Source organism: Canis aureus, chromosome 23, assembly GCF_053574225.1.
Source record: "Canis aureus isolate CA01 chromosome 23, VMU_Caureus_v.1.0, whole genome shotgun sequence".
Lineage (NCBI taxonomy): Eukaryota > Metazoa > Chordata > Mammalia > Carnivora > Canidae > Canis > Canis aureus.
In genome coordinates, this window is record NC_135633.1 from 21,164,499 (window position 1) to 21,190,362 (window position 25,864).

Below are 25,864 nucleotides of genomic sequence, written 5' to 3' on the forward strand. Positions count from 1 at the left end.
CTTTCTTTTGTGAAGTATCAATTCTTTTATCCATTTTTAAAAATGGAGTTTATTATTGAGTTAAGAGCTTTTTAATGCAATCTGGGTATAAGTCCTTTGTCAGATAGATATGTGTATCATATTTCTGTCTGTGGCTTATTTTTTCATTTCCTTAACAGTGTCTTTTGAAGGGCATAGGTTTTTAATTTTCCTAAAATCCAATTTTTGTGTCCTAAGAAATCATTGCTTTTAACTAAGGTCACACGGATTTTTCTGTAACATTTGTTGTTAAGTTTTATAATTTTAGATTTTACATTTAGGCCTTTAATTAATTTATAATTAATTTTTGTGTATATCATGGGGTAGAATTCAAGGTTCCCTTTTTTTCCCCATAGATAGGTAGTTGTTTCAACACCATTCACTGAAAGGACTATCCTTTCCCCCATTGAATTATCTTGACACAACTGTTGAAAACCAATTGACCATATATCATCATATATCATATATCAGGTTCTCTTTTCCATTAGTCTGTCTATATCTATGTCCTTATACCAATACCCCACTCTCTTGATTACTATAGCTGTATAATAAGCCTTTAAAATAACTACTGTAAGCCCTTCCACGTTGTTCTTCTTTTTCAAAGTTGTCTTGGCTCTTCTAGGCCTTTTGTGTTTCCATAAGTCTCATAATGAGTTTATCAATCCTGTCATTTTCTACAAAATAAACAAAAACCAACCTGCTCAGGTTTAGATTGACATTGCATTGAATCTATACATCAGTTGGGGAGAGTAAGCACCTTAATGATATTGACTCCTCTGATCCATGAACATGGTATATCTCTCCATTAATTTGAGTCTCCTTTATCTTAGCAAAATTTAGTAATTTTCAGTGTATATCTCTAATAAGTTTATTCCTAAATATTCTAAGCTTTCAGATGATATCTTAAACTGTATTTTAAAATTGTGTTACTAGGGAATGCTTGGGTGGCTCAGCAGTTGAGCATCCGCCTGTGACTCTGGAGATGATCCTGGGTCCTGGGATTGAGTCCCACATCAGGCTCTCTCCCTAAGTCTCTGCCTCTCTCCCTATGTGCCTCTCATGAATAAATAAATAAAATCTTTAAAAAATAAAAATAAAATGTTGTTACTAGGTTATAGAAATACCAATGATTTCATAGATTGACTTTGCATCCTATGACCCTGCTAAATTATTTTTTAAAGATTTTATTTATTTGAGAAAGAGAGAGAGCACATGAGGTGGGGAAGGGGCAGAGTGAGAGGGAGAAATAGACTCCCCACTGAGCAGCGAGCCCAATGCAGGGCTCAATTCCAGGACCCCAGGATCATGACCTGAGCCGAAAGCAGATGCTTAACTGACTGAGCCACCCAGATACCCTGACCCTGCTAAATTAAATTCACTTTTAGCAGTTTTGTAGGGTTGTTTTTTGTTATTGTTGTTACCTTAGGATTCTCTATGTAGAAAATCATGTTGTACGCCAGTAGAGACAGTATTACTTTGTCTTTTCCAATTTTAAAGGCTTTTATTTCTTTTTCTTATTGCACTGATGTGGGTCTCTGCTGCAATATTGAATAGAAGCAGTGAAAGTGGACATTGTTGCCTTGTGACTGATCTTTGAAAATGTGTGATATTTCACCAATTAAGTAAGTAGCTGTAGGTTTATTAATTAATTAATTAATTTATTTATTTATTTATTTATTTTTTAGCTGTAGGTTTTAATAGATGTTCTTCATCAAACTGAAAGCTCCCTTCTATTCCTAGTTTGTTGAACGTTACCATGAATAGTGTTGAATTTTATCAAGTGCTTTCTCTTATCTACTTAGATGATCCTACACTTTTCCTCATTTATTCTGTTAATGTCATGAATTATAGTGATTTTTGAATGTTGAGTCAACTTTGCATTCTGGGGATATACTGCTTAAGCTACAGTCCACAGATTTTGATAACATTTTGTTTTCATTATTATTAAGCTCAAAATATTTTTAAATTTATCATGTAGTTTCTGGAATGGTTGAGTTATTTAGAAGTGTATTTTACTTTATTTTTTAGAGTGAGTGAGAGTGGGTGTAGGGCACAAAGGGAGAGGGAGAGAGAAAATCTTACGCGGTCTCCATGCCCAGCACAAAGCCTAATGAGGGCTCAATCTCAGGACCCTGAGATCATGACCTGAAATCAAGAGTTGGACACTTAACTAAGGCATCCAGGCACCTCTAGAAGTGTGTTGATTTCAAAGAATTTGGGAATTTTCTAGGTTTATTGTCGTTGAGTTTTATTGTTGTCAGAGAAAATATTCTATAAATTTTAACCCTTTGCAATTTCTTGAGACTATTTTATAGCCCAGCATATCATCAGTCTTAGAGAATGTTCCATGTACACCTGAAAAGAAAGTGCATTTTGTAGTTGGTGACTATGATGTTCTGTAACAGTTGATAGTAGTATGTAGATCTATAGCCTTATTTCCTCTCTCCTATCAATTATTGAGAGGAATGTTCAATCTCCTACTATGATTTTTGGTCTTGCTATTTCTAATTTCTATCCATTTTTTTCTTTATATAGTTTTAAGCTGTTTCAGGTACATACACATTTAGGACTTTTGCGGGTTTTTTCAATTAAATCTTTTAATTAGGAGATGTCTAGTTCTCTATCTCTGGTAATACCCTTTGTCTTGAAGGACTTTTTGGAGTGCTTAGGACTTTCCATTTAATGTCATTATTCATATGGTTGGTTTAAAACTCATCATTCTGGGCACCTGGTTTGGCTGTCAGAAATGTCTGCCTTTGGCTTAGTCATGATCTCAGAGTCATGGGATGGAGCCTCAAATCAGGTTCCCTGCTCATTGGGGAGTTTGCTTCTCTCTCTGCCCCTCCCCCCACTTGTGCATGCTCTCTCTCTCAAATTAGCTCAAAAATCTTAAAAAAAAATAAAGTCCATCATATTGCCGGGTTGTTTTGTTTTGTTTTGTTTTTAGATTTTATTTATTTATTCATGAGAGACACAGAGAGGCAGAGACGTAGGCAGAGGGAGAAGCAGTCTCCATGCAGGGAGCCTGATGTGGGACTCAATCTCGGGACTCCAGGATCACACCCTGAGCTGAAAGCAAACGCTCAACCGCTGAGCCACCCAGATGTCCCCACATCATGTTGCCATTTGTCTTCTAATCGTCTTTTATTTTTAATTCCTCTATTGTTCATTTTCTGATTCCTTTTATATAACAAGTATTTTTACATTTAAAATATATTTTTAAAATTATACTTTAATATTATTTAGTGATTTTTCTAGGATTATAATATGCCTCCTCAATATATTGATAATTATAAGTAATATTGTGCCACTTCACACTTAATACCTGACCTTTCCCACTTCCTATTTCACATTTCATGAGTGTAAGAACCTTATAATAGTATAATTTTTACTCACTGCTCCCCAAGGGTGGATCTGCCCTATTCTCTCTCCTTTTCTTTTGGAACTCCTGGTGTGTGTGTGTGTGTGTGTGTGTGTGTGTGTATGAAGCTCTATTAATATTCAGTATATTTCTGTTCTTCAGGATTCACTGACTCTTTTGTTATCTTCAATCTATTAAACCATGCAGTGAATTTTTCATTTCAGTTATTACATTTTCCAGTTCTAAAATTTCTGTTTAGTTATTTTTAATAGTTTTCATTTCTTTGCAGAGATTACTATGTGTTTATTCATTAAGATCATATTTTTCTTTAAGTAGCTTAGTACTTTTATAATTAGCTGTAATAGCTGCTGTAAATATTTGCTAGATTCTACTTCTAAAACATTTCAAAGTCAGTTTTTATTTGACTGTTTTCTCTAGATAGTGGGTCACAGTTTTTTGTTTTGTTGTATGTTTATTAATTTTTAATTTTATACTAGATGTTTTGGTGGCTGTCACCCTGGGATATCTTTTACACTGCCAGCTGTGTAACACTGCCATTTCACAACACTGCTTACAATGTTTGCAACCTTCCTGTTGAAATCTCTTCTCAGCTGCTATTCACAGATCTGAATTCACCCTTTCTATTTTCCACTGACAATCTGATTATTTGTGCAAATTCACTGAAAGGCCCAAATCATATAGTTGTAGAAAATTACATGTTTTGGTGCTAAGCAGACCTAAATTTTAATCTTGGTTCTGACACTTTACTGACTAAAGTGTCTTGGACAAGTTATAAAATATTTCATTTCTTCATCTCTGAAATGATCATAACAAATCTCCATCTTACTAGGCTTTTATGAACACTAAAGATGACCTAGATAAAGCATGTAGAACATAGTCCTCAATTAATTGTACCTACTATTATTAAGTACGTATATCCTGATTCAAGTTTTCTACATCCCATAAAAGACTTGTGTTTAACTGGACAATCCAGCTAATGCTTTAATCCACTGACTTCCTTGACTCCATTATCCTGTACCTATACTTCATTTCTGCCCATTCCCATGGCCATATTCAAACCTGTCATTATCTAGAAGCCCACCACTTGAGAAACTTTAAACTTCAATATCCCAAACTTTTATCACAACTTCTCCTTTCCTTTCTAATTTTTGCTTCTACAAACTCTTACTGAGCACTTACTTCCTGTTGAGTCAATCAAAATGAATAAGACAAATCTCTCTTCTCATGAAGCTCAGAGTATCATGGAAAGGATCAACAAATATATAATAGTAGAACCATGGTTGTCACAGATTTTTGTACAGAACACAAGATGAGTATCTAACCTAAGGCTCAGGTTTTCTGGAGAAGACACTAAGATTATTTGTAAAGAACAAAGACTTTGCCAGATTAGTAGAGTAGGGAAGACAGAGAGGACAGCAATCCCAGAAGCTAGAGAGAGCTTGACTTACTGAATGCCTGTACATAGTTGAGTTCAGTTAGAGTACAGAGTGTAAGAGCCTAGAGAAGAAAGCCTCACTGCAAGGAACCTTGCAAGAGAATTCACTGATGTTCCAGTTAATGACTGTCTGAACCAGGGAAGATGGAATGGAAATAAGTGGAAAGATTTGAGAGAGATTTGGAATGCCAAATTGAGAGACATGGTGAAAGGACTTTGGTAAGAAATGGGGAGATGTCAACAAGATTTCTGGCTTAAGTGACTGGATAGATGGTTGTACTAGTGACTCAGAGGACAGGAGCAGGGTTTAGGGGTAAGATGATGAGTTCACAGTTGAATCTGAAGTGCCAATGGGACAACAAGGTAGAGATATACAGTAAGGAGTTGGATAAGCAGGTCTAGTGCTTAGAAGAAAAGCTTGACCTGGGGATAAAGATTTAGCAGTCAAAGCACAGAGATGGTGGATAAGGCCATGAGAGGAGTAGGATTGTTCAGGAGCATATGTACAATAAAAAGATATTAAGAATGGGATGCTGAGATTTGGTCTGTAGGTGTCTAATTGGGAGTCAGTAAATATTGCTTGAGATTTTACAGTCTCAAGAGATCACAATGACTCTGTCTTTCCCTCTATTCAGCTCCTTACCAGAAGCGGCCAGGTGCAGATCCTCCAGCAGGAAGAGGAGGGAGCCTTTAGAATCTGGGTGCTGCCCAGGCCGTGAGGCAGCTTGTGGTTGGCCCTGGACCCCTTGACTCAGCAGCAGGCGAAGGTGGAGGGGAGTGAAGGCAGAGTGGATGGGGCTGCACGTGTAAGAATGGTGTGGCTCCACTAGCATCTCCACAAAGGTGGACTTCCCTGTTGCTGCCTCTCCAGCCAGCATCACTGGATGTCCCTCTGACAGAAGCAGGTCCACCACATATAAGAGCCGTTCAGTCTGTAGGACAGGAGCAGGGCTTACTGGGGCAGTGCCAGTTTAGGACAGTAATCTAGCTGAAAGCAAAGTCTAGGGGTTTTGTTTTAGAGCTGCACTTGCAGAGCGCTTCACATATTCTTGTGATTGTGAAAACATATCAAAGAACGGGAGCAGGTGGGCCTCAGGTGGGCCTAGAACATGGATTTCCCCAGGATACCTCCTTGAGCCCTGACCCCATCTGCTGCCCCGCTGTCTTCACACCTGTGGAGAAGGGCTAAACGTGCCCAGAGTTCCCCTGATGCGGCTGCCCAGGTAATGGCCAGTGAAGGGGACCAGAGTCCCAGTCTCAGGGCATACATGTAGATCAAACACCAAGGCTGAAGATGGTGGCTCAGGGTAGTCGGAGAGGCAACTAATAGAATCTCTCAAGAAGGTATCAAAGAGGGGCCAGAGCCTGTTCAGATGGACGTACAGGCAAAAATGTCAGACAGTTACAACAGTTCCATTTGTGACGCACTCACACAATTCCATCCTCCCCCGACAGTGATGTCACCTGGCTTTTAACTTCTATGTGCCAGTCCATCTCAGCCCTCCTGTATCACCCACCCCCACCCCCGCAGATACCTGGAGGGAAGGTGGGCTCCAAAGCCCCAGATCAATGCAAAAAGAAAGCTGCTGACAGCCAGCAAGTGCTCCTTGCGCTGATTAGGTACATCATCACTGTCAACCTGAGGCAGGTTCAGAGAGCTGCTTTTGGAGGACTTGCAGCTTTGGGCCATAGGATCGCTAAAGCTGAGGTCCTCTGCAAAGGTCACGATGGTCAGAATAGGAGCCGAGGTAGGAAAAAGTGGGATGGGGGTGAGGGAAGACATAGAGACTGGCTCTGTCACTGTCAACTTTCGATCCCCAGGCCCAAGTCCACCAAAGAAGCCATGCTGTAGGTGCTGGCTATATGCCAGCTGTCTTTAAAGCCCCTTCTCTCCAAACCATCCCTTATTTTCCCTTCCCTTCACCTGAGATATGTGCCTTCTCCTTCTCATCTATGCGCAGGTGGGGGTCAAGAAGACAACGTAAGACACGGGCCAGGCTGGTGACTTCAGCCACGCCTGGGCAAATGGCCTGCTGCCCATGTACCTGCAGCAGGGAGCTGGCACCCTGGTGGGTGAGGAATCCGAATGTTGCTGGCACCAGCACTTCAGCAAGGTGGTTGAGCTCAGTGACTGTCTGGAGCTGCAGGTGGTACTCATGGGGCAGGGCTGCCATCAGGACACTAAGCATATCCTTCCAAGTCTGCTCCCCACCACACCAGACTAGGGCACACTGGCCCACCACTGCGGGAGACATGCCTGTTACATCTCCCACCTCCATCAGGAGAAAAGTACCTGGGGGTCGTGCTATCTGTTGACCATTGGGGAGGCTGAGCTGGGGGACTTCGCCCAGGAGGCAAGTGATGGAGTCCATCCAAGTGGCACTGGCAACCCCGTCACATATTATCCAGTGCTGGATCCCACCTGATTCCTGTGGTGGCTCCTTTGGGCCCACAGTCTGACATGGACTGGCTGTCCGAAGCAGCCTAGGGAAGATGCCATGGTGCCAGCAGGGACCTTCTAGCCATCCCAGGAATTCCTGGGGGCTGAGGACATTGGGATACAGGTGTGAGATCTCCACAGGCTGGCAGCCCTGGGTTGAGGTGTCCTCCCTGGCTGCCAGCCGATTCTGGATCTTAAATAAGCTGTGCCAACAAGTGGTCTTGCCACTGCCTGCAGGGCCCAGGAGCAAAACCCCCAGAGCTTGGCCCAGAGCCTGTCTCAGCTGCTCCAAGGATCCCAAAATTTCAGGGCTGGGATGGAGGCCTATCTGCTGCAGTTCCTCCAGCAGCAGTGGCTTCTTCAGTGTATGTGCTACAGGCTCCGCCAGCACCTGTCTGGCATTAGGGAAGAGCCCACAGAGCAACTCTTGGAGGTTGTGCAGATGGGTACCCTTGAGGATGCTGAACAGTGGTGAACGTAGCAGAGCTCGCAGTAGGGCAGCTTCCTCAATCACAGCTAGGGACTTGGACTCGTCCTTGGTTGCATTTAAATCCTGTATCATGTCTTCTAGTACCTGCTTGAGCAGCGGCAGGCGGCAAGGCAGAGGTGCAGCCACCAGCTCACGCTCTAGGGAGAAGAATTTAGATAGGCGGGAAGCCATGCGGGAGGCATCCCGCATCCCTGCACCCAGTAGGGTCAGCTCTGCCACTTGTTGCAGGTCAGGCAGTGTCAATGCCACAGGCCGCAGTAGCAAGTGCAGGTTGGCAGGCACAGCAGGGCTCAGGGAACGCAGCGTCAGGAGAGAACCATAGCCAAGGCGTATATATACATGATGTTTCTCAAATAAGCCACTGCCGAGGACCTGGGGTTGCGTGGGGTCGACAGTGCTGGTGCTTCTGGAGGCTTCCTGATACAGTGGAGCATAGAGGTGTTGCAGTTCAGCTAGGCGCTGGCCCAGGGCAGAGAGCAAGCCAAGGGGCAGGCGTTGAGCTGCTTCCAACAGCAGCCAGGCACCACCCTGCAAGGCACCATTCAGGTAGTTGCTCAGACATTGGGCCTCTATCTGAGGCAGGCAAGGCATCGTCACCAGCTGGCGCCCCAGGGCCTGTGCCAGGCTCTTCACCATGGCTGCCTTGCCCACTCCATCAGGACCCAGTAGAGTTCCACAGGCTACCTCCTCCAAGGCTAATAACAGTACCAGGGCTGGCCGCTCGGGCAGCAGGCTGGGCAGAGACCCTAGTCTGGGACCGAGGTACTCATAATTGTACAGGAAGGACCGGCCTAGCACGTCTATCCAACATGCAGCTGGCGATGGAGAAGTCTCAGTAGATGCAATAGTCTTGAGACTCTGCAGAGGGCTCTGGGGGATGGCGTCAGGTGAACCCAGGTGGTATTTGAGTTGGCGAGCCCAGTGGAAATCTCTCAGATCACTGACCTGGTGCTCCTGCAGCAGCTGTGCTATATCTCGGTGAGTCACTGCCATGACCAGCAGGGCACTGAGCAGGCTGGTCTGGCGGACAGAAGGCAGGGACTGCTCACCCTGGGAGGCCCTCTGGGCCCGTATAAAATGTACCAGTGCCTCAAGCTTGCACACATGCATGGGGACCATGGCCAGGGTCCTCCCCTCAAGCAGAGCCTCCTCCATCTCCGCCCACCATACCACTTCCTCTGCCACCAGCACACACTGCCATGGGAAGGCCTGGACTAGGTCGAGCCAGTGGTGGACATATAGCTGTGGGGGCAGCTGGCCTTTCTGGGGCAGCTGCTTGAAGGTCTCATCTAGGGATGGGCCCAGAGCAAGACGGGATGCCACACAGTCCTGCAACATGTGCACCAGTGCCGAACGCAGGCAATTCTCCAGAAAGGCCAGCCATTTGGGGAGATCTGGATGCAGAGGAATGGACACCGGCAGCTTCACCTCCTCCCCACCTGCCCCAAGCACTGCCACTGCCTCCATCTGAGTGGATGTGTTTGGGCTTGACTCTCGGTCACCTGTGTTTCTATCGGTTGGGCTGGACTTGAAGCTCACAGCATGCACATGAGGAAAGCAGCGTCGTACCCACAGCTGGGCCTCACACGACTCCAGTGGGGAAGCCAGCAGTGCCACCAGCTCACTATCACTAAGGAAGAAGAGGCGGGGGAAATGAGTACACACCCGATAGAGCACGCTCTTCAGAGCCATAATGATGCCCTCCAGCTCCACTGAGCCTGCTTGCAGCAGTTGTTGCAGCTGCTGGCCTTGGAAATGAGGGCTCCGTTTGACACTCGGCACTATAAGTGACAGAACCAAGGGGTCACCTACAGAGATCAACATCAGGGTCCGATACTGATCATCCATGGCCTTGAACCGGGAGTTCTGCGGTGAGAGAGGGGATAAGAGTAAAGTCAGCTCTCCCTCCTTACCCCGAGCCCCATTATGCAGTAGCCCTTGTCCACCTGCCTCACCCTTCTTCCCTACCAGGTCAGGATTAGGAAACTCAATCTTCATCTCGTGCAGAACTTTATTCAGAAAAATCCACTTCTGCTGAAAAATCACCCACACCTTCAGCAGAGCACCTGTATGAGCAGCCAGAGGAACACTGGAGGGAGACTGGGGTTCTAGCTTCTAAAAAGGAGTCCAGCTGGGCCTGACCTCTCAGGGTGCCCACCCCCCCCAAAAAAAATACTCAGTAGGACCCAGGGACCTTGTTTGGAAAACAGCAAACTTTCACCGTGAATAAACTTTCGCCTGGTCATCTGAGCCCAGGAAGTGGCTCTGAAGGAGATCTTCACTCTGTTCTGATCTTCCCCTACCCAACCCCCACCTCTCACCCCAAACCTCCAGGCCATTCCACCTCAGGTCCCATCCATTCCCCCAGCTTAGAGGCCTATACTCACTCAAGCTATGCATGATGGTCACCCACTCCAAAGCTATTTTGTTTAAGTCTCCTGACTTTTGGATGGCCAGGATCTTGAACAACATCTGAAGACTTTCCTGGATAGAATCCTGCAGGCTGCTGTAATCTAAGGAAGTGGATTCCTGAGCTAGTAGTCAGATGGGGCAAGGGCAGGGGTTACTATTACCCAAATTACACTGAAACTCACAGTTCCCAGGTATTCTCTAGAAGACCCAAACTGAAACTCACAGTTCCCAGGCATTCTCTAGAAGACCCTGGCTGATAATGGCTCAGGGGCTAGTCTTGAAAAATATGCTCACCTAGAATCAGAGTGTGTTTACAAGCCTATTCAGTAAGTTATAATCGTAATTACACAATTTAATCTAATGTTAACCACTGAAATATGTTGCTAGTTCTTTTAAAAAATATTTTAAAATATTTTATTTATTTGAAACAGAGAGAGAGAGTGAGCATGAGCAGAGGAGAGGGGCAGAGGGAGAGGGAGAAGCAGAATGCCCACTGAGCAGGGAAGCCGATGATGCAGGGCTTGATCCCAGGACCCTGAGATCACAATCTGAGCTGAAAGCAGATGCTTAGGCAACTGAGCCACCCAGGCACCTCAAGAGTTGCTGATTCTATGGAAACAATGGAAAGCCTTCAGTAAAGGTGAGTGATAAAAACATGGTATTAAATTAGGTATAAGCCGGCCAATTTTAAAAAATGGGAAATTATAATAAAATCTAGAAAAATTCTGGACTCCAGCAACATCACAAGTGTCTTCATCACTGCTCGACTTTATAGAAACTGAAAGCGGAAACAGTAGACATTGCATTAATGCAAGAAAAGCAGCGAGGAACTTGTATTAGTTGCCTGCAAATCAAAGTAAAGCTCTTGTCTTTAGGCTAAAAGTTTAGTAAATAAATGTATGTTTGTATGTTTTAAGCTAAAGTAATATATATATATATATATATATATATATATATATATATATATATATATCATATTTTATGATCTCCCTATTAACTAACTTTGAATTTGCCAGTCGGGTTTCAAGTGAGTTGGGTGAGAGAATTTCTCCTCTACTGGCAATTCCCTAACTGTACCATCTCAAGTGGCTGGGCTTGTGCTGTTCCCTCTGCCTGGAATGCCCTCCTCTCCCTGTAAGTTTGGCAAACTCCTTTGGGAGTTTGGGAGTCAACATGAGGACTTTGCCTATGGGAAGGGAAGATTCCTCTTGACTCTCCTTGGTCCTTTGAAGGTGGTCCTCTTCCTGAGATTCTACTGCCTTTAGTAGATTCTCCATCATGCACTCATCTCTATTCCATTGTCCTCTCTCACTGGACTGGGGACTTTTGCCTGTGGACCTCAGCATCTCCTGCGTTTGGCTCAGAGAAGGCAGGGAAACTTGATATAGGAATGACAGAAGAGTGAATGAGTGGGGCAAAAAGATCACATCAGGATGCAATCTAGAGGAAAGAGCACTAGAAAATGGAAAGACGTGACCATGAGGTACTGCTCAGTACACCCAGAAAGGGGAGGACCTTTGCTGAAGAGGCCAGGTGTTGGGCAGGAGGGAGGGAGCAGGGAGCTCCCTAGATCAAGACTTAAAAGAAGCTCCATGGAAGACACTGTCTCAGGACAGACTGAGGTCTCCTGCTGCCCGATAAGGATGGGCAGCTAGCTGGAGAAGCTCCACAGAGCTTGGTGGACATGGTGGATGAATTTGGCCCCTGGCAGTGGGCTATCCCTGGGCCCCAACGGCTGGCTCTCACCTGAGAGGACGAAGGTGCCGCTGTCCTGGCTCACCACCTCCCACTGGGGGCTGCGGACCTCGTGCTTCTTGGAGTGCTCCGATGCTGGGGGCTCATAGGGCACGTGCAGGATGAAGTTGATCAGTCGCAGCTGGCGTGTCTCCCAGCCCTGCTGCAGCTGCCGGAGGATTTCTTGGGCATGGACTCTTTCATTTTCACACTGCCAGATCTGGAACAGCTGGGTCTCAGGAACCAGCCCTGGCTGATAATGGCTCAGGGGCTAGTCTTGAAGCTGGGACTCAAAGGCCAAGGCTCAGGGTAGTGGAAGTGTCAGAGATGGAGAGCAGGCCCGCTTGGCTTCAGGCAGGTCAGCAGCAGCATACTTTGACCTAAAGCTGCTGCCTTGAAACTCACTCTTTTGCAAGGTTTGAGCTAAGGAGACACTACCTTAACCAGTTCAAGTTGGAACAGGGCAGGTGTTCAGGGAACATCTGCTATCCTGTGTGCCCACAACTTTGGGGCTGCCACTCAGTTCTTTCTGGGGGTGGGGCACACACTCAGTCAGCGTCTGAAACCACCCATCAGATTGCCCACACCCTCCAAACAGGACAGCAAACTCAACCTCCCACGTTCCCACCCATAACCCAGTATCCTCGGTCCCCTGTCACAAGGGGCTGCTGGGACTTAACTGGATCTATTAGAGCTTAGCAAATAGGTCCTGGGCTTTGACCAATTCCTTAGGGCCCCACCTGATTGATTCGATCTGCAAATTCCAGCAGCGGACAACTGAGCAGCTGGCCCAGTGTTAGGAGTTCCATGTTGTGGAGACTGCCTAGCCCTAGGGCTGGAGGTAAAGGGGAGAAGTCAGAGCAACACCCAGTGTATGGCAGAGTACAGTCTATATCCCAGAGTCCCAGATCTGCAGCCCTGAGCCCAGCCCAGCCCAGCCCAGCTCCTAGATAGCAGATCTGAAAGTACAACATAGAGCTAAGAATCCAGAACGTAGGGTCCAGAGCACAACACAGAGACCAGAGCAAAGACTCTAGCCTTAGTCTAGTCCAAGTCAGCAGAGAGGACCCACATGATGGTGCAGGAGACTAGAAATGTTAGTCCCTGTGGGGGTAAGACAAGGAGGAATCCAGGGAGGACAGGTGTTGCCTCCAGCAGCAGCAGGGAATCCAGGTGCTACACTGTTCTAATCCCCAAGTCCTTCCCTTCCCCTCCCTGACTCTACCCAAAACACACCTTGAAGAAGGGCTTGAAAGTTCTGGAGTTGGAGGCTGCCGAGCTTGGTCAGTAATGGCAGGTAGCTGCGAAACTCCTCCAGCATGCGCATGCAGTGCTGCAGAACTGGGCTGTGCAGTCCCAGGGTTGTACTCATCCGGGCTGCCTCTGTCAGCCAGCCATCGGTCTTCTCCTGGGCCATAGTCATGCTGAACTGTAGGGAGAAAGGCTCACTGTCAGCTGGAGACCCTTCCCCACCTATCCCCACAGACTCCACCCTCAGGCAGGAACTCCAAGGAAGGGCATCAGCACCTTGGCAAAAGCCATGCACTTCCATTCGCTGATGTTTTCCGAGATGACTCGGTACAGGTGCCAGATGCGCTGCTGCTGCACAATCGGACGGGTCCCACAGACTGGCAAGGGCACAGGACTCTCGTCCCCTGTGGGATAGGGTTGGTTGAGGCCTGGGCTGTGTGTGGAGAAGGGGCATGATGGGGAGTGGTCAGTCAAGAGCTCCTAATGGCCAAAATGAAGGTCTTGAAAATGCCAGGGGTGGGGTAGCCAAAATTGTTCAGTCCAATGTAGGTGGGGACCATCCAAATACAGGTTTTCCAAGGAAAGACTATCTGGGAAAATGTGATGGCAGCAAAAGAGAAGGGTTCTTCTTCTGTTAGCCTCCATCTCACTGACTCCGCTCCAGCCACACCAGGCTCTCTCCAGTTTCTCGGTGCACCAGGCATGCTCCCTCCTGCTGAGGGCCTCTGACTTGCAGTTCATTATTTCTGGAACACTCTTCCTCAGAGAATCATATACTTCATTCCCTCACCAAATTCAAGTCCTTCTGCTTGAGGCCTGTGTAGCCCAAGCCTTTACAAACTATCTACCCTCTCTGGCATTTTCTTTCTTTCTTTCTTTTTTTTTTTTTATTGGTGTTCAATTTACCAACATACAGAATAATCCCCAGTGCCCGTCACCCATTCACTCCCATCCCCTGCCCTCCTCCCCTTCTACCACCCCTAGTTCGTTTCCCAGAGTTAGCAGTCTTTACGTTCTGTCTCCCTTTCTGATATTTCCCACACATTTCTTCTCCCTTCCCTTATATTCCCTTTCACTATTATTTATATTCCCCACATGAATGAAAACATATAATGTTTGTCTTTCTCCAACTGACTTACTTCATTCAGCATAATACCCTCCAGTTCCATCCACGTTGAAGCAAATGGTGGGTATTTGTCATTTCTAATAGCTGAGTAATATTCCATTGTCAACACCTCTCACCTGCTCTATTCTTTTTTTCTATGCCACCTGTCACTTTCTAAAATACTCCATAATTTGGTTGTATTTTACATTTACTATTTGTTGTCTTTCTCTTCCAGCTACAATGTGAGGGCAGGTGATTTGTTATCTGCCCATTGATATACTGCAAGCCCAGTGCACAGTATAGGCACTCAACAAATATAATATGTTAGACAGATGAATAAGTCCAGTGAGAGGCATATGAAAATGATTTGTCCCATAGAGGACCATAAAGGATAAATGGTGACACTTTCCTATTTTGTGTATTTCTTGTCATTATTCCCTCCCTTCATCTCATAAGCTGCTGCATTAATTCTTGACCAATAATTTATATTCAGTTGTGAGACAGGTGTCAAAGGTAATTTGCAGTTAATAATTATAGTACTGAGGAGGCACCTAGGTGGCTCAGTTGGTTGGGTGTCCAACTCTTGGTTTTGGCTCAGGTCATGATTTCATCAGTAGTGAGATGGAGCTCTGTGTCAGCTCCGCACTCAGTGGGGAGTCTGCTTGGGGAATTTCTCCCTCTGCTCCCACCCCACCCCCACACAGTTACATGCTCTCCCTCTCAAATAAATCTTTTAAAATAATCATAATTATGATAGTACTGAGGTTTGTAACTTAAGAGACATCAGACAAGATTCAAGGATATTGCAGTAAAATTGTCATTCTCATTCATTTGAATTCTAATATACTTTCTTGAGAGAAAAAATGATAAAATAACACCCAAATGCTGGGAATTATGCATCTTACATGTGTAAGCATCATCCATTGTGGAGATCAGAATACTGAGAGGCTTAGAATCACTATCAGGCTATCAGAGCTCTCATCTGACCAAAAAAAAAAAAAAAGAAAGATAGTAATTTTAAACTCTTCCAATCTTCCTTTGTCTAAACTCAAATAATCTTTGATAGCAGTTGTCTCAACATCAAATACTGGACAAGTGAAGAACTTCCTTTGTAAGAAAGAACAGGCACTATTATCTCCAGACACATGAGAAAGACAGTCTTGAGGATTAATAGCAAATATCCTCTGACAGACATTTGCTGTGGTATCTACACAGTAAATTCCACTGCATTTTAAAACTTTTTATTTGGAAGTGATTTCAATTTTTTTTTTTTTTTTTGAGAGAGAGACCATGGGAGTGGAGGGGACGAGGGGAGTGGCAGAGGGAGAGAATCTTAAGTAAATTCCACACTGAATGCAGAACCTGACAAAGAGATCAGTCTCACAACCCTGAGATCATGATTCGAGCCAAAAATCAAGAGTCCAACACTTAACTGACTGAGCCACCCAGACACTACGTGATTTCAAATTTTTTTAAGTTGCAAGCAAAAGCAGTAAAAAGAATATCTACATACCATTTCTTCAGATTCACCTTTTGCTAACATTTTGCCCATTCTCTTTATCATTTGTGTTTACATGCTCTGTGTGTGTATGGGCATATGTATACACAAACACATAATTCTTTTCTGAACTATTTAAAGGTAAATTACATATTTCATGGCCCTGTTTATCCCCAAACACTCAGATGTGTATTTACTAAGAACAGGAATATATATTACATTGATATACTTTAATACAGTCCTTTCCAATGTTATCAGTTGACCTAATAATGTCCTATATAGCATTTTTTCCCCTCAAGTATAGTGTCCGTCCAAGATCAAGTACCACATTCACTTGTCATGTCTCTTTAACGTCTTTCATCTAGAACAATCTTCACATCCTTTATATTTTCTAATAGATATTTTTTAAGTATATCGACCCCCTTCTCCTTTTTTTGTTAGCAGAAAGTTCATAATGTTGAACTTTCCTGATTTTCTTCACAACTGAAGTTATACATTCTCAGCTAGACTACTGAATAAGTATTGTGTCTTCTGGGTACCATGTCTTGGAGGAACATGATTTCCATCTCTCCCTCATTGGTGATGTTAACCTTTGATCACCTGGTCAAAATGTTGCCCAATTTCTCCACTAAATAATTGCTAGTTTTTTTTCTCCTCCCTTCCAACTAATAAGTAGTCTCTGTAGGAAATCTCTAAGAATGTGCAAATGTTCTACTCCTCATCAAATCTGCCCTCAGATTTGACATCCACTGATGATCCTTACCTGATTCAATATTTACCAGAATGTTTACAAAATGATGATTTTTCCCTCCAGATTTTCTCCTTCCCCATTTACCAGCTGACTCCTGCCATTCTACTCTAAGTGCAAGTCCTCATTTCTCCCTCATTGATTTATGTATTTATTTATTATTAGCATGGATAATACATTCATATATTCCTATTTTTCCAATAGTTTACTTTGTACTTTGGTGCTCAAACTGTCCCAGATTTGGCCAGTTGACATCCTTCTGTGTCCTTGTGACATGTTCCCATCACTTATTAAAGGAATTTATTACTCTCTTACTTTCTGGATTAAAAAAATATCCTAGGCTTATCTTATATCTATCCTGTGGTAGCCCTGGAATCATCCACTCTCTGAGGAGCCCTAGTAAGCAATTATCTTAGCAACTAAGATCTACTCAGGTTTTTTTTTCTACTCAGGTTTATATACACATATACACACATTCATGTACATATACACATGCATATAAGCATGCATACACAAACAATATGTGTGCATGGGACGCCTAGGTGGCTCAGTGGTTTAGTGTCTGCCTTCCGGCTCAGGACACGATCCTGGAGTCCTGGGATTGAGTCCCACATCAGGCTCCCATAGGAAGCCTGCTTCTCTCTCTGCCTCTGTCTCTGTGTCTTTCACGAATAAATAAATAAAATCTTAAATACATACATGTGCACATTTTTAAATGCAATGGAAATTACAGAGAGTAGAAGTTTATAAGACCAGCTCATGATTTTTCTCCAGAATTCAGAATAAAGGAATGAATAATGATGAAGATTAAAGAAATGGAGAAGAGATCCAGAAAATCCAACATATAAGTATGAATTCTGGAAGGAAACCACAGAAAATATAATAAGAACCATTATCAAATAACTGATAAACAGATTACCTAGCCAGGAAAAAAATTAGATTGGTATCATATTTACCCATAGTGCCAACTATCAGAAGGCAATGATGCAGTTTGGAGAAAAAATTTTGTGACTCCAGAATGCAATATTTAGTTAAGCTGTGATATAAGGACCTTATAAAGTCATTCTAGGCATAAAGAGCTTAAAATTTTTAACACCTAAAACTTCCTTCTTAGAAAAAATACTCAAAAGAAATATTACAGCCACTTAAGAATGAAAATAATGAAAAGATGTGATATTTCTAAAAATAGTAATGTGACAACATGAATGGACTTAGAGGGTATTATGCTAAGTGAAATAAGTCAGATAAAGACAAATACCATATTTCACTTATATATGGACTCTAAAAAACCAAAACCAATGAATAATCAAACAAAAAGCAGAAATAGACCCATAAATATAGAGAACAAACTGAGAGTTGCCAGAAGGGAGGGGGTAAGGGGCTGGGCAAAATGGGTGACAGAGAGTGGAAGATTCAGCTCTAGTTATGGAATGAAGAAGTCACGGGGATGAAAGGGACAGCATAGGGGTATAAACAATGGTACTGTAATAGAATTGTATGGTGACAGATGGTAGCTACACTTGTGGTCATCACAGCATAATGTACAGAATCACTTCTCAAATCATTATATTGTACCCCTGAAACTACTGTAACATTGGTTGTCAACTATACTTCAATTAAAACAAAAATGGTAGTGGGTAAACAAAACCAGTAAACCTTAGATGTCAAAATAGTTGTTAGCTTTGTTATCAAACTAAGCAAAGGTCAAAGGTTTGAGTAAAATAAAACATACATAATGGAAAATAATGAGTAGTATTAATAACCTAGCTCTAAGATCCTGGATTCTTTTAACAAAAACTGAGAGTTTGGTGAAGAGCCAGGGATGGAAAAAGGAACTAACAGCAGTCCTGTGGGGTTTCCTGGGCCTGGCATCACAAGGCCTGAGCCCCCACTCTGCTTTTTCACCAACATCCCCAGTCCCTAGAGGAAAGTTCAAGGTCTGGGGTCTATGTCAATTAGAGTATGGGACCAGGGGATACTCTCCATACTTGGCCAAAGAAGATGCCCTTTGCTTGAGGATGGTTCAGGGTGTCCTCTACTTTACATTTGGCCTAATGGCCCTGGGGCTGGGGATGCCCACAGGCAGAGTTGATAATAGTTGGTAGTTGGCCAAGAGGCAACTCAGAAGCAATGTGACCTTCCAGGGGATAAAAGTAACTGATCAAAGTGACTGCACCTAAGAAAAGAAACTCAAGCCCACGAAGTTCTTTATGTGCAGAAGGGAACTAGTCTAGGGAATCATTGTGCAGAGGGCTAAGACCAATAGTTCTGTCCTGGTCTCTTCCTATGGGCGAGAATCTCAGCAGCTGCCCCTCTACACCACATTGGCTGGAAACAGTGGCTATGGCTTATTAAGACCCTTTTTTCTAGACCCTGCCAGCTAATACAGAACTGGGCTGAATAGGCTAAGAACTACAGCGAGGGCACATTTACATTTCTCTTGCTCAGGCTTCTAGCCCTCTAACCCCATCACATTCTAATGGAATGTTCACTTATTTGCCTCCCCTACCAGACTGTAAGCACCCTGATCCCCTGCCCTATGTACAACCCTCGACAAAGCCAATGTATGAAGATTTTGTCCTGCAACTTTCATTTATAAGTGAGACTAAATAAAATGAAGCTATGTGATTCCCAAGACTTTCCTAGGGACTCTCAGGACACAGGACCCTTATCTCAGTTGGAGGGTCTATCACAGAGTGGTGGGGGCAGGGCAGGGATCCTCAGTACCAGTGAAGGTGGCATAGGCATGGTGCAGCTCACTGAGGTGGCTGGCTGTGTTCTGGAACTGACGCTCCAGGGAGATGAGCTGGCGCTCAGTGCTCCTCTGCTCTTGTGTTGGGTCCATGAAGGGGCCAGATAGGGCCTTGTCAATCAGGCCTTCCAGCTCCACCAATGCTGCTGCTATCAGCTGCTGCAGCTTGGGCACGATAGCATATCGCTTGCTGAGCAGGAACTCTGAGGCCTGGCTTTTCTCGAATTGAAATGCCTCCCACACATCCAGGAGCTGTGGGGCAAGCAGAGTGCAGTCAAGAAGCGAGCATCGGGGAGGAGGGTGGGAGGCATGGGTGACTTCAGGAATTGCCTTCTCACCGAGATGTCCAGGGCCTCATTCTCATCACTAAAGAGGCTAAAGTGGTTGCGGATGACTTCGTGGAGTGACTGTATGTATTCCATGCGCTCCTCCAGCATGTTGTACTGCTCGTTGGCTTCGTTTAACTGCAGGGGCTACAGCATGAGACCAGGACCCCCACAACCCTGCACACCAGTTTGGGCTTATCCCTGAGGGCACTCCTGCCTTCTAGAGGCTCCAGACCCTAGCAGCCTCCTTTTACCCAACTGGGATCAGGGGCACAATGGGATCAGATCCCATCTGACCCAGGTCTCTGTCAAGACAGCACAGCTCTTCCCAACCAAATCATTACTCTGTTGACAGGGCAATAGATCTCTTGCTGACCATCACAGAGAGCAGAACCACGTCTCTCATTATGCCAGGGCCTCTGCCTGACTTGAGGAAACTGACGGCCATGAGAACAGGGTGAGGGTTAGTAAGGGCAGATCACATACATGAGTATCGGGGCCCACTGGGAGCTCACCAGAGACCTGAAGAAAGTGTGCTGAGCAGGTGAGCAAGATGGAAAAGGAAGATACGAGGAGCCTACCTTTTGGGAGCACCGTGCAATGGCATGAATGTCTGAATTGATGCCCTGGAAGACCTCCATGAAATCCCTGAGCTCTGTTATTAGTTGCTGACTGCGGGTCCGGCACTCATTCTGCACATGTGTAAGAATGTCCCTCCTGATGCTATCCAGCTTGGATTCTGAAGAAAAGAGAGAGTTAGGTCTTTGGGGTTTATTGAAAGGGAAGGGGTGCTGGGGAAGTGCTGTGGGTCCAGAGTGGGGAAGGGGGAAAGGGAAGTCAGACCATGAACTCATTCCCTCACTCAGTGAGCACTTACTGGACCCCTGCCTAGTGTCCGGTCAGGGCTGCTATTCACTGGTGCTGTCCACAGCTCTCCACACCTACTAAAGGCTGTGCTGGGCACCAGGAGATCAGGGTGAGTGGGTGAGACAGGAAGTGTTCCCACCCTCAGAAGTTGACAGTATGGTGGCAGAGACAGACAAATGAACAATCACAAACCGTGTGATAAAGGCTCTGTGAGGGCTCAGGAGCCCTCAGCCTGACATAGTGAAAGGAGAGGAGGCCTGAGGAGGCTGGGAAAGGCCTCCTCTGGGAGGAAACAATGGAGTTGAGTGTGTCAAGTAGGTAATGCTCCAAAGAGCAAAGGCACATCAAGCAGATGAAATAGCACACCTTGCAAAGGCATGGGAATGACATGTTCATGAATGGCAGAATGCCCTATTGGGATCAAAGTTTTCTGTTTGAGGAGTCTTAGTGGCTCTACTCTGAGAGAAGAGATACCAAGGACAATGTGTAATCTGCCTTTTTTGTTTTTAAGGGTTAACAGAAAGAAGCTGTCAGGTGCATATGGGGCTAGAAGGTTATCTTGGAGGCTGCCTTTGGTGATACGAACATCTCCACTATTTCTAAGGGCAGGAATAACACCAAATCACTGACACCACTAAGATATTATTGATTATAAGAAGTACCACACCTGGGCAGCCCCAGTGGCGCAGTGGTTTAGCGCCACCTGCAGCCCAGGGTGTGATCCTGGAGACCTGGGATTGAGTCCCATGTCAGGCTCCCTGCATGGAGCCTACTTCTCTCTCTGCCTGTGTCTCTGCCTCTCTCTCTCTCTCTCGCTCTGTATTTCTCATGAGTAAATAAAATAAAAATAAAATCTTTAAAAAAAAGATTAAAAAAAAGAAGCACCACACCAAAAGAAAAAAGCAATGCCATCTAAACTCTAGCATGCCATCAATTATAACACACCTTTTAAGTTCAGAGATGTTAAAATATGCAAAGAACAGCAAAATACAATATAGAAATATGATATGCAGGGGTGCCTGCTTGACCCAATCAGTTAAGTGTCCAATTCTTGATCTCAGCTCAGGTCTCAGGTCTTGATCTCAGGATCATGAGTACAAGCCCTGCGTCCAGCATAGAGCTTACTTACAAAAAAAGAAAAAAAAAGTAGTATGATATGGAGTATAGCATGAAATACAGTATAGTATGTTTGCTTACTGCATTCCATATAGAATGTCAACTACTAAAAAAAAAAAAAAAGAATGTCAACTACTTTGCCTGTATTAACCCTTTTAATACAGAGTTCCAGAACTGTTCTCACAAAAACCCTTCGAGGTAGATAATATTTTTGGCCATGTTTTTTATAGATAAGCAAACTGAGCCTCAGGGAGGTTCAACAATATTATCAATATCAAATAGTGGCAACAAAAGTCCAGGACCAGTTGGCTTCACAGGCAAATTCTACCAAGCATTTAAAGAAGAGTCAATACCGATTCTTCTTGGGGATCCCTGGGTGGCTCAGTGGTTTAGTGCCTGCCTTCAGCCTGGGGTGTGATCCTGGAGGCCCGGGATCGAGTCCCACATCAGGTTCCCTGCTTCTCTCTTTGCCTATGTCTCTGCCTCTCTCTCTCTCTCTCTGTGCCTCTCATGAATAAATAAATAAAGTCTTTAAAAAAATACCTATTCTTCTCAAACTATTCCAAGAAATAGAAAAGGAAGGAAAACTTTTAAATTCATTCTACATGTTTCTTCAACAAATAGTATTGGGAAAACTAGACAGCCACATGCAAAAGAATGAAACTGGGCTACTTTTTTATACCATACCCACAAAAGGATTCAAAATGGATTAAAGACCTAAATGTGAGAACTGAAACCATAAAAATCCTAGAAGAGAACTCAGGCAGTATAACCTCTTTGACATTGGCCATAGCAACTTCTTTCTAAAAATGTCTCCTGAGGCAAGAGAAACAAAAACAAAAATGAACTATTGGGACTTCATCAAAATAAAAAGCTTCTGCACAGTAAAGGATACAATAAGCAAAACTAAAAGGCAACCTACAGAATGGAAGAAGATATCTGCATGTGATATATCTGATAAAGGATTAGTATCGGAAATATATAAAGAGCTTATAAAACTCAACACTCCAAAAATGAATAATCCAATTAAGAAATGGGCAGATGGGGCCTGTGTCTCTGCCTCTCTCTCTCTCTCTCTCTCTGTGTGTGTGTGTGTCTCTCATGAATAAATAAATAAAACTCTTAAAAAGAAAAAAAAGTTCAGATGGGGATCCCTGGGTGGCTCAGCGGTTTGGCACCTGCCTTTGGCCCAGGGCGTGACCCCCGGATCCCGGGATCGAGTCCCGCATCGGGCTTCCTGCATGGAGCCTGCTTCGCCCTCTGCCGGTGTCTCTGCCTCTTTCTCTCTCTGTCTCTCATGAATAAATAAATAAAATCTTTTAAAAAAAGGAAATGGGCAGATGACAGGAATACTTTTCCAAATAAGACATATAGATAGCACATGAAAAGATGCTCAATATCACTCATCATCAGCGAAACTGTAATAACATATCACCTCACACATGTCAGAATGGTTAAAATTAATAACATTAAAAACAACAAGTCTTGGGACACCTGGATGGCTCAAGTGGTTGAGCATCTGCCTTTAGCTTAGATTGTGATCCTGGGGTCCTGAGATTGAGTCCCACATCGGGCTCTCTGAGGGGAGCCTGCTTCTCCCTCTGCCTATGTCTCTGACTCTCTCTCTCTGTGTTTCTCATGAATAAATAAATAAAATATTAAAAAAAAAAGAAACAAGTCTTGGCAAGGATGTGGAAAAAGAGGAACCTCTTGCATCGTTGGTGGGAATACAGACTGTACAGCCTCTGGAAAACAATATGGAATTTCTCAAAAAGTTAAAAATAGAACTACCCTATGATCCAGCAATTGCACTACTAGGTATTTACCCACAGAATACAAAAAATACTAATTCAAAGGGATACATGCACCCAAATGTTTATAGCAGAATTATCTACAATAGCCAAATTATGGAAGCAACCCAAGTATCCACTGACTGATGAATGGACAAAGAAGCTGTAGTATATATACACAATGGAATATTATTCAGCCATAAAAAGAATTAAATCTTGTCATTTGCAAAACTGATGGAGCTAGAGAGTATTATGCTAAGCAAAATAAGTCAGACAGAGACAGACAAATACTATATGCTTTCACTCATATGTAGAATTTAAGAAACAAAACAACTGAGCAAAGGGGAAAAAAGACAGAGAGAGGCAAACCAAGAAACAGGCTCTTAACTATAGAGAGCAAACTGATGGTTACCAGAGGGAGGTGGGTGGGGGGTGGGGGATGGGTGAAACAGGTGATGGGGATGAAAGAGCACAGTTGTAGTGATGAACACCGGGTGATGTATGTAAGTGATGAATCACTATATTGTATACCTGAAACTAATAGTACACTGTATGTTAACTAACTGGGATTTAAATAATAGCTTAAAAAAGTGGGGCTCCTGGGTGGCTCAGTAGGTTAAGCATCTGCCTTTGGCTCAGGTCATGATCTCAAAGTCCTGGGATCGAGCCCCACACTGGGCTCCCCAATTGCTGGAGTGTCTGCTTCTCCTTCTCCCTCTGTCTCCTCTCCTCTGCTCATGCTCTGTCTCTGTCTCTCTCAAATAAATAAATAAAATCTTTTAAAAAAAATCACACAGTGGCAGAGCAAAGATCCAAACTCAGACAGCCTGGTTCCACGGATTATGGAAATACACTGGGCATGACCCTCTGGAGCCTTGAAGGAAATAACCAATGGGACTCAATACCAAGAGCTGAGACTGAGAAAACCGAGAGAGAGGGAGCCCCTAGAGGGGCACCTGAGGTTGAGTAGAACACAAGGAAGAGAACTTATCCCTTTCCAAACTAGCCCTGTGGCCTATCACGGTAGCTAGGCTATTGCTATCACCAGCAGTGTCAGGGCAGGTGACGGCAGAGAGGAGCTCAACAGCGACATCGTATGGTATAAGTCAGCACTAGATCGAAAATACCAGGGCTGCTGGGGGGCAGAAATTGGAGATGGATGGAAAAGCAGATTTGAGTGGTATTTAGGAAGCAGAAGGAAGGAAGGAATTTGGTGACAGGTGGGATGTGGTGGAGTAAGGAAGAGGGAAGACTAAAGGATGAACACTAACTCACAAAAGTGAATAATTATGTCATTCACAGTTAAGGAAGTCCAGACAGAAGAGGAACAGCGTTGGAGGATAAGCAGACAAGATTAGATCACAAGAAGGATGAGGTTGGCAGAGGGGAATAAGGTTAAGTGTGAAAAAATGAAGCACCTACTGCATGCCTGTTTCAATGCTAGAAACATTGCAAATAACACCTCATTTACTCTTCCTTGTCATAATCCTGTGAGTGACGACATTATTATCTCCATGTTACAAACAAATGAACGGAAGCTCAGTGATCTGAGGTCACATAAACCAGTGAAAAGCAGACCCAGGATTCTGAACCCCATCTTGCTCTCTCTCCATCTGTTCTTCTTGAAGAGGCCAGTTGATCTTGGACTTAAGGACCAAGAATCTAACAAACTAGAAAGAACAGAGACTTCCTAAATAACGCTGGAGCAAAGCCTGCCCAAAACAGGGTCAGAAGCCAAGTAGGCCAGTCATAGGCCCTCTCTATTCCTGCCATGCCAGCCCGAACCCCCTGTACATTTAGGTGGGGTGGAGGGAAGTATGGGGAATTTCTTCGGCCTAAACGATGTATAATTAGGCATGTGCTTTCATCTGCTGAAGAGCAAAGACAAGGAGGGCAAGGCAGGCAAGCATTTTCAAGCAAGCTCTTTCGGGGCCACCCAAGGCCACCCACCTTCATAAGGAAAGTAAGCATGGGCCATGGGTTTGATAGCATCTACTCTTTGCAGGAAGCCAACACTATTGGTCATTGCGAGCTAGGTGAGAAAACAAATCAATATTTTCTAGAAGAACAAATCAATGGCCTCCCAATCTACCCTACTGTGAGACTTTCTAAGTCCAGCTTCTAGGCAGAGACACTTTACTAGTAAGCAATGAGACACTTTACTAGTAGCCTGAGACAGCCTTCCTTTGGGAAGGAAGGAAAAAAACAAAGGAATGAAACTAGGTCTTAAACCAGATTTCTCAGAAACCCAGGGAGACCAACAACTGGGCTCTAGCCTAGCATGGGTACATAGAGACAAGAGGGAAACTGAGATGGGTTGAAGAGGAAACAGATGGCACAGTGGGCTTGAGCTCCACTTTCCATGTGGAAGTTTGGGAAGATACCACTTTTCAGAGTGTCTGTGTGTTAATGCATTGTGGCAAAAAGAGGACCAAATACAATGCTGCTCCCAAGTCCTCCACAATTCCCAAATGGGAGGGGATACAGAAGACAAGGAGAG

The 25,864-nt window shown here is 44.3% G+C and overlaps 1 protein-coding gene across 1 annotated transcript in view; it reads right to left on the reverse strand.

Moving 5' to 3' along the window:
• Positions 1 to 25,864, reverse strand: part of DNHD1 (dynein heavy chain domain 1) — a 79,472-nt gene that overhangs the window by 20,042 nt on the left and 33,566 nt on the right. The window contains 13 exon segments of the mRNA XM_077866672.1: positions 5,479 to 5,767; positions 6,008 to 6,200; positions 6,371 to 6,548; positions 6,760 to 9,631; positions 9,734 to 9,831; positions 10,153 to 10,278; positions 11,924 to 12,131; positions 12,652 to 12,746; positions 13,148 to 13,340; positions 13,439 to 13,566; positions 19,241 to 19,567; positions 19,570 to 19,729; positions 20,173 to 20,330. Coding sequence (XP_077722798.1) covers positions 5,479 to 5,767; positions 6,008 to 6,200; positions 6,371 to 6,548; positions 6,760 to 9,631; positions 9,734 to 9,831; positions 10,153 to 10,278; positions 11,924 to 12,131; positions 12,652 to 12,746; positions 13,148 to 13,340; positions 13,439 to 13,566; positions 19,241 to 19,567; positions 19,570 to 19,729; positions 20,173 to 20,330 — 5,025 coding nt within the window.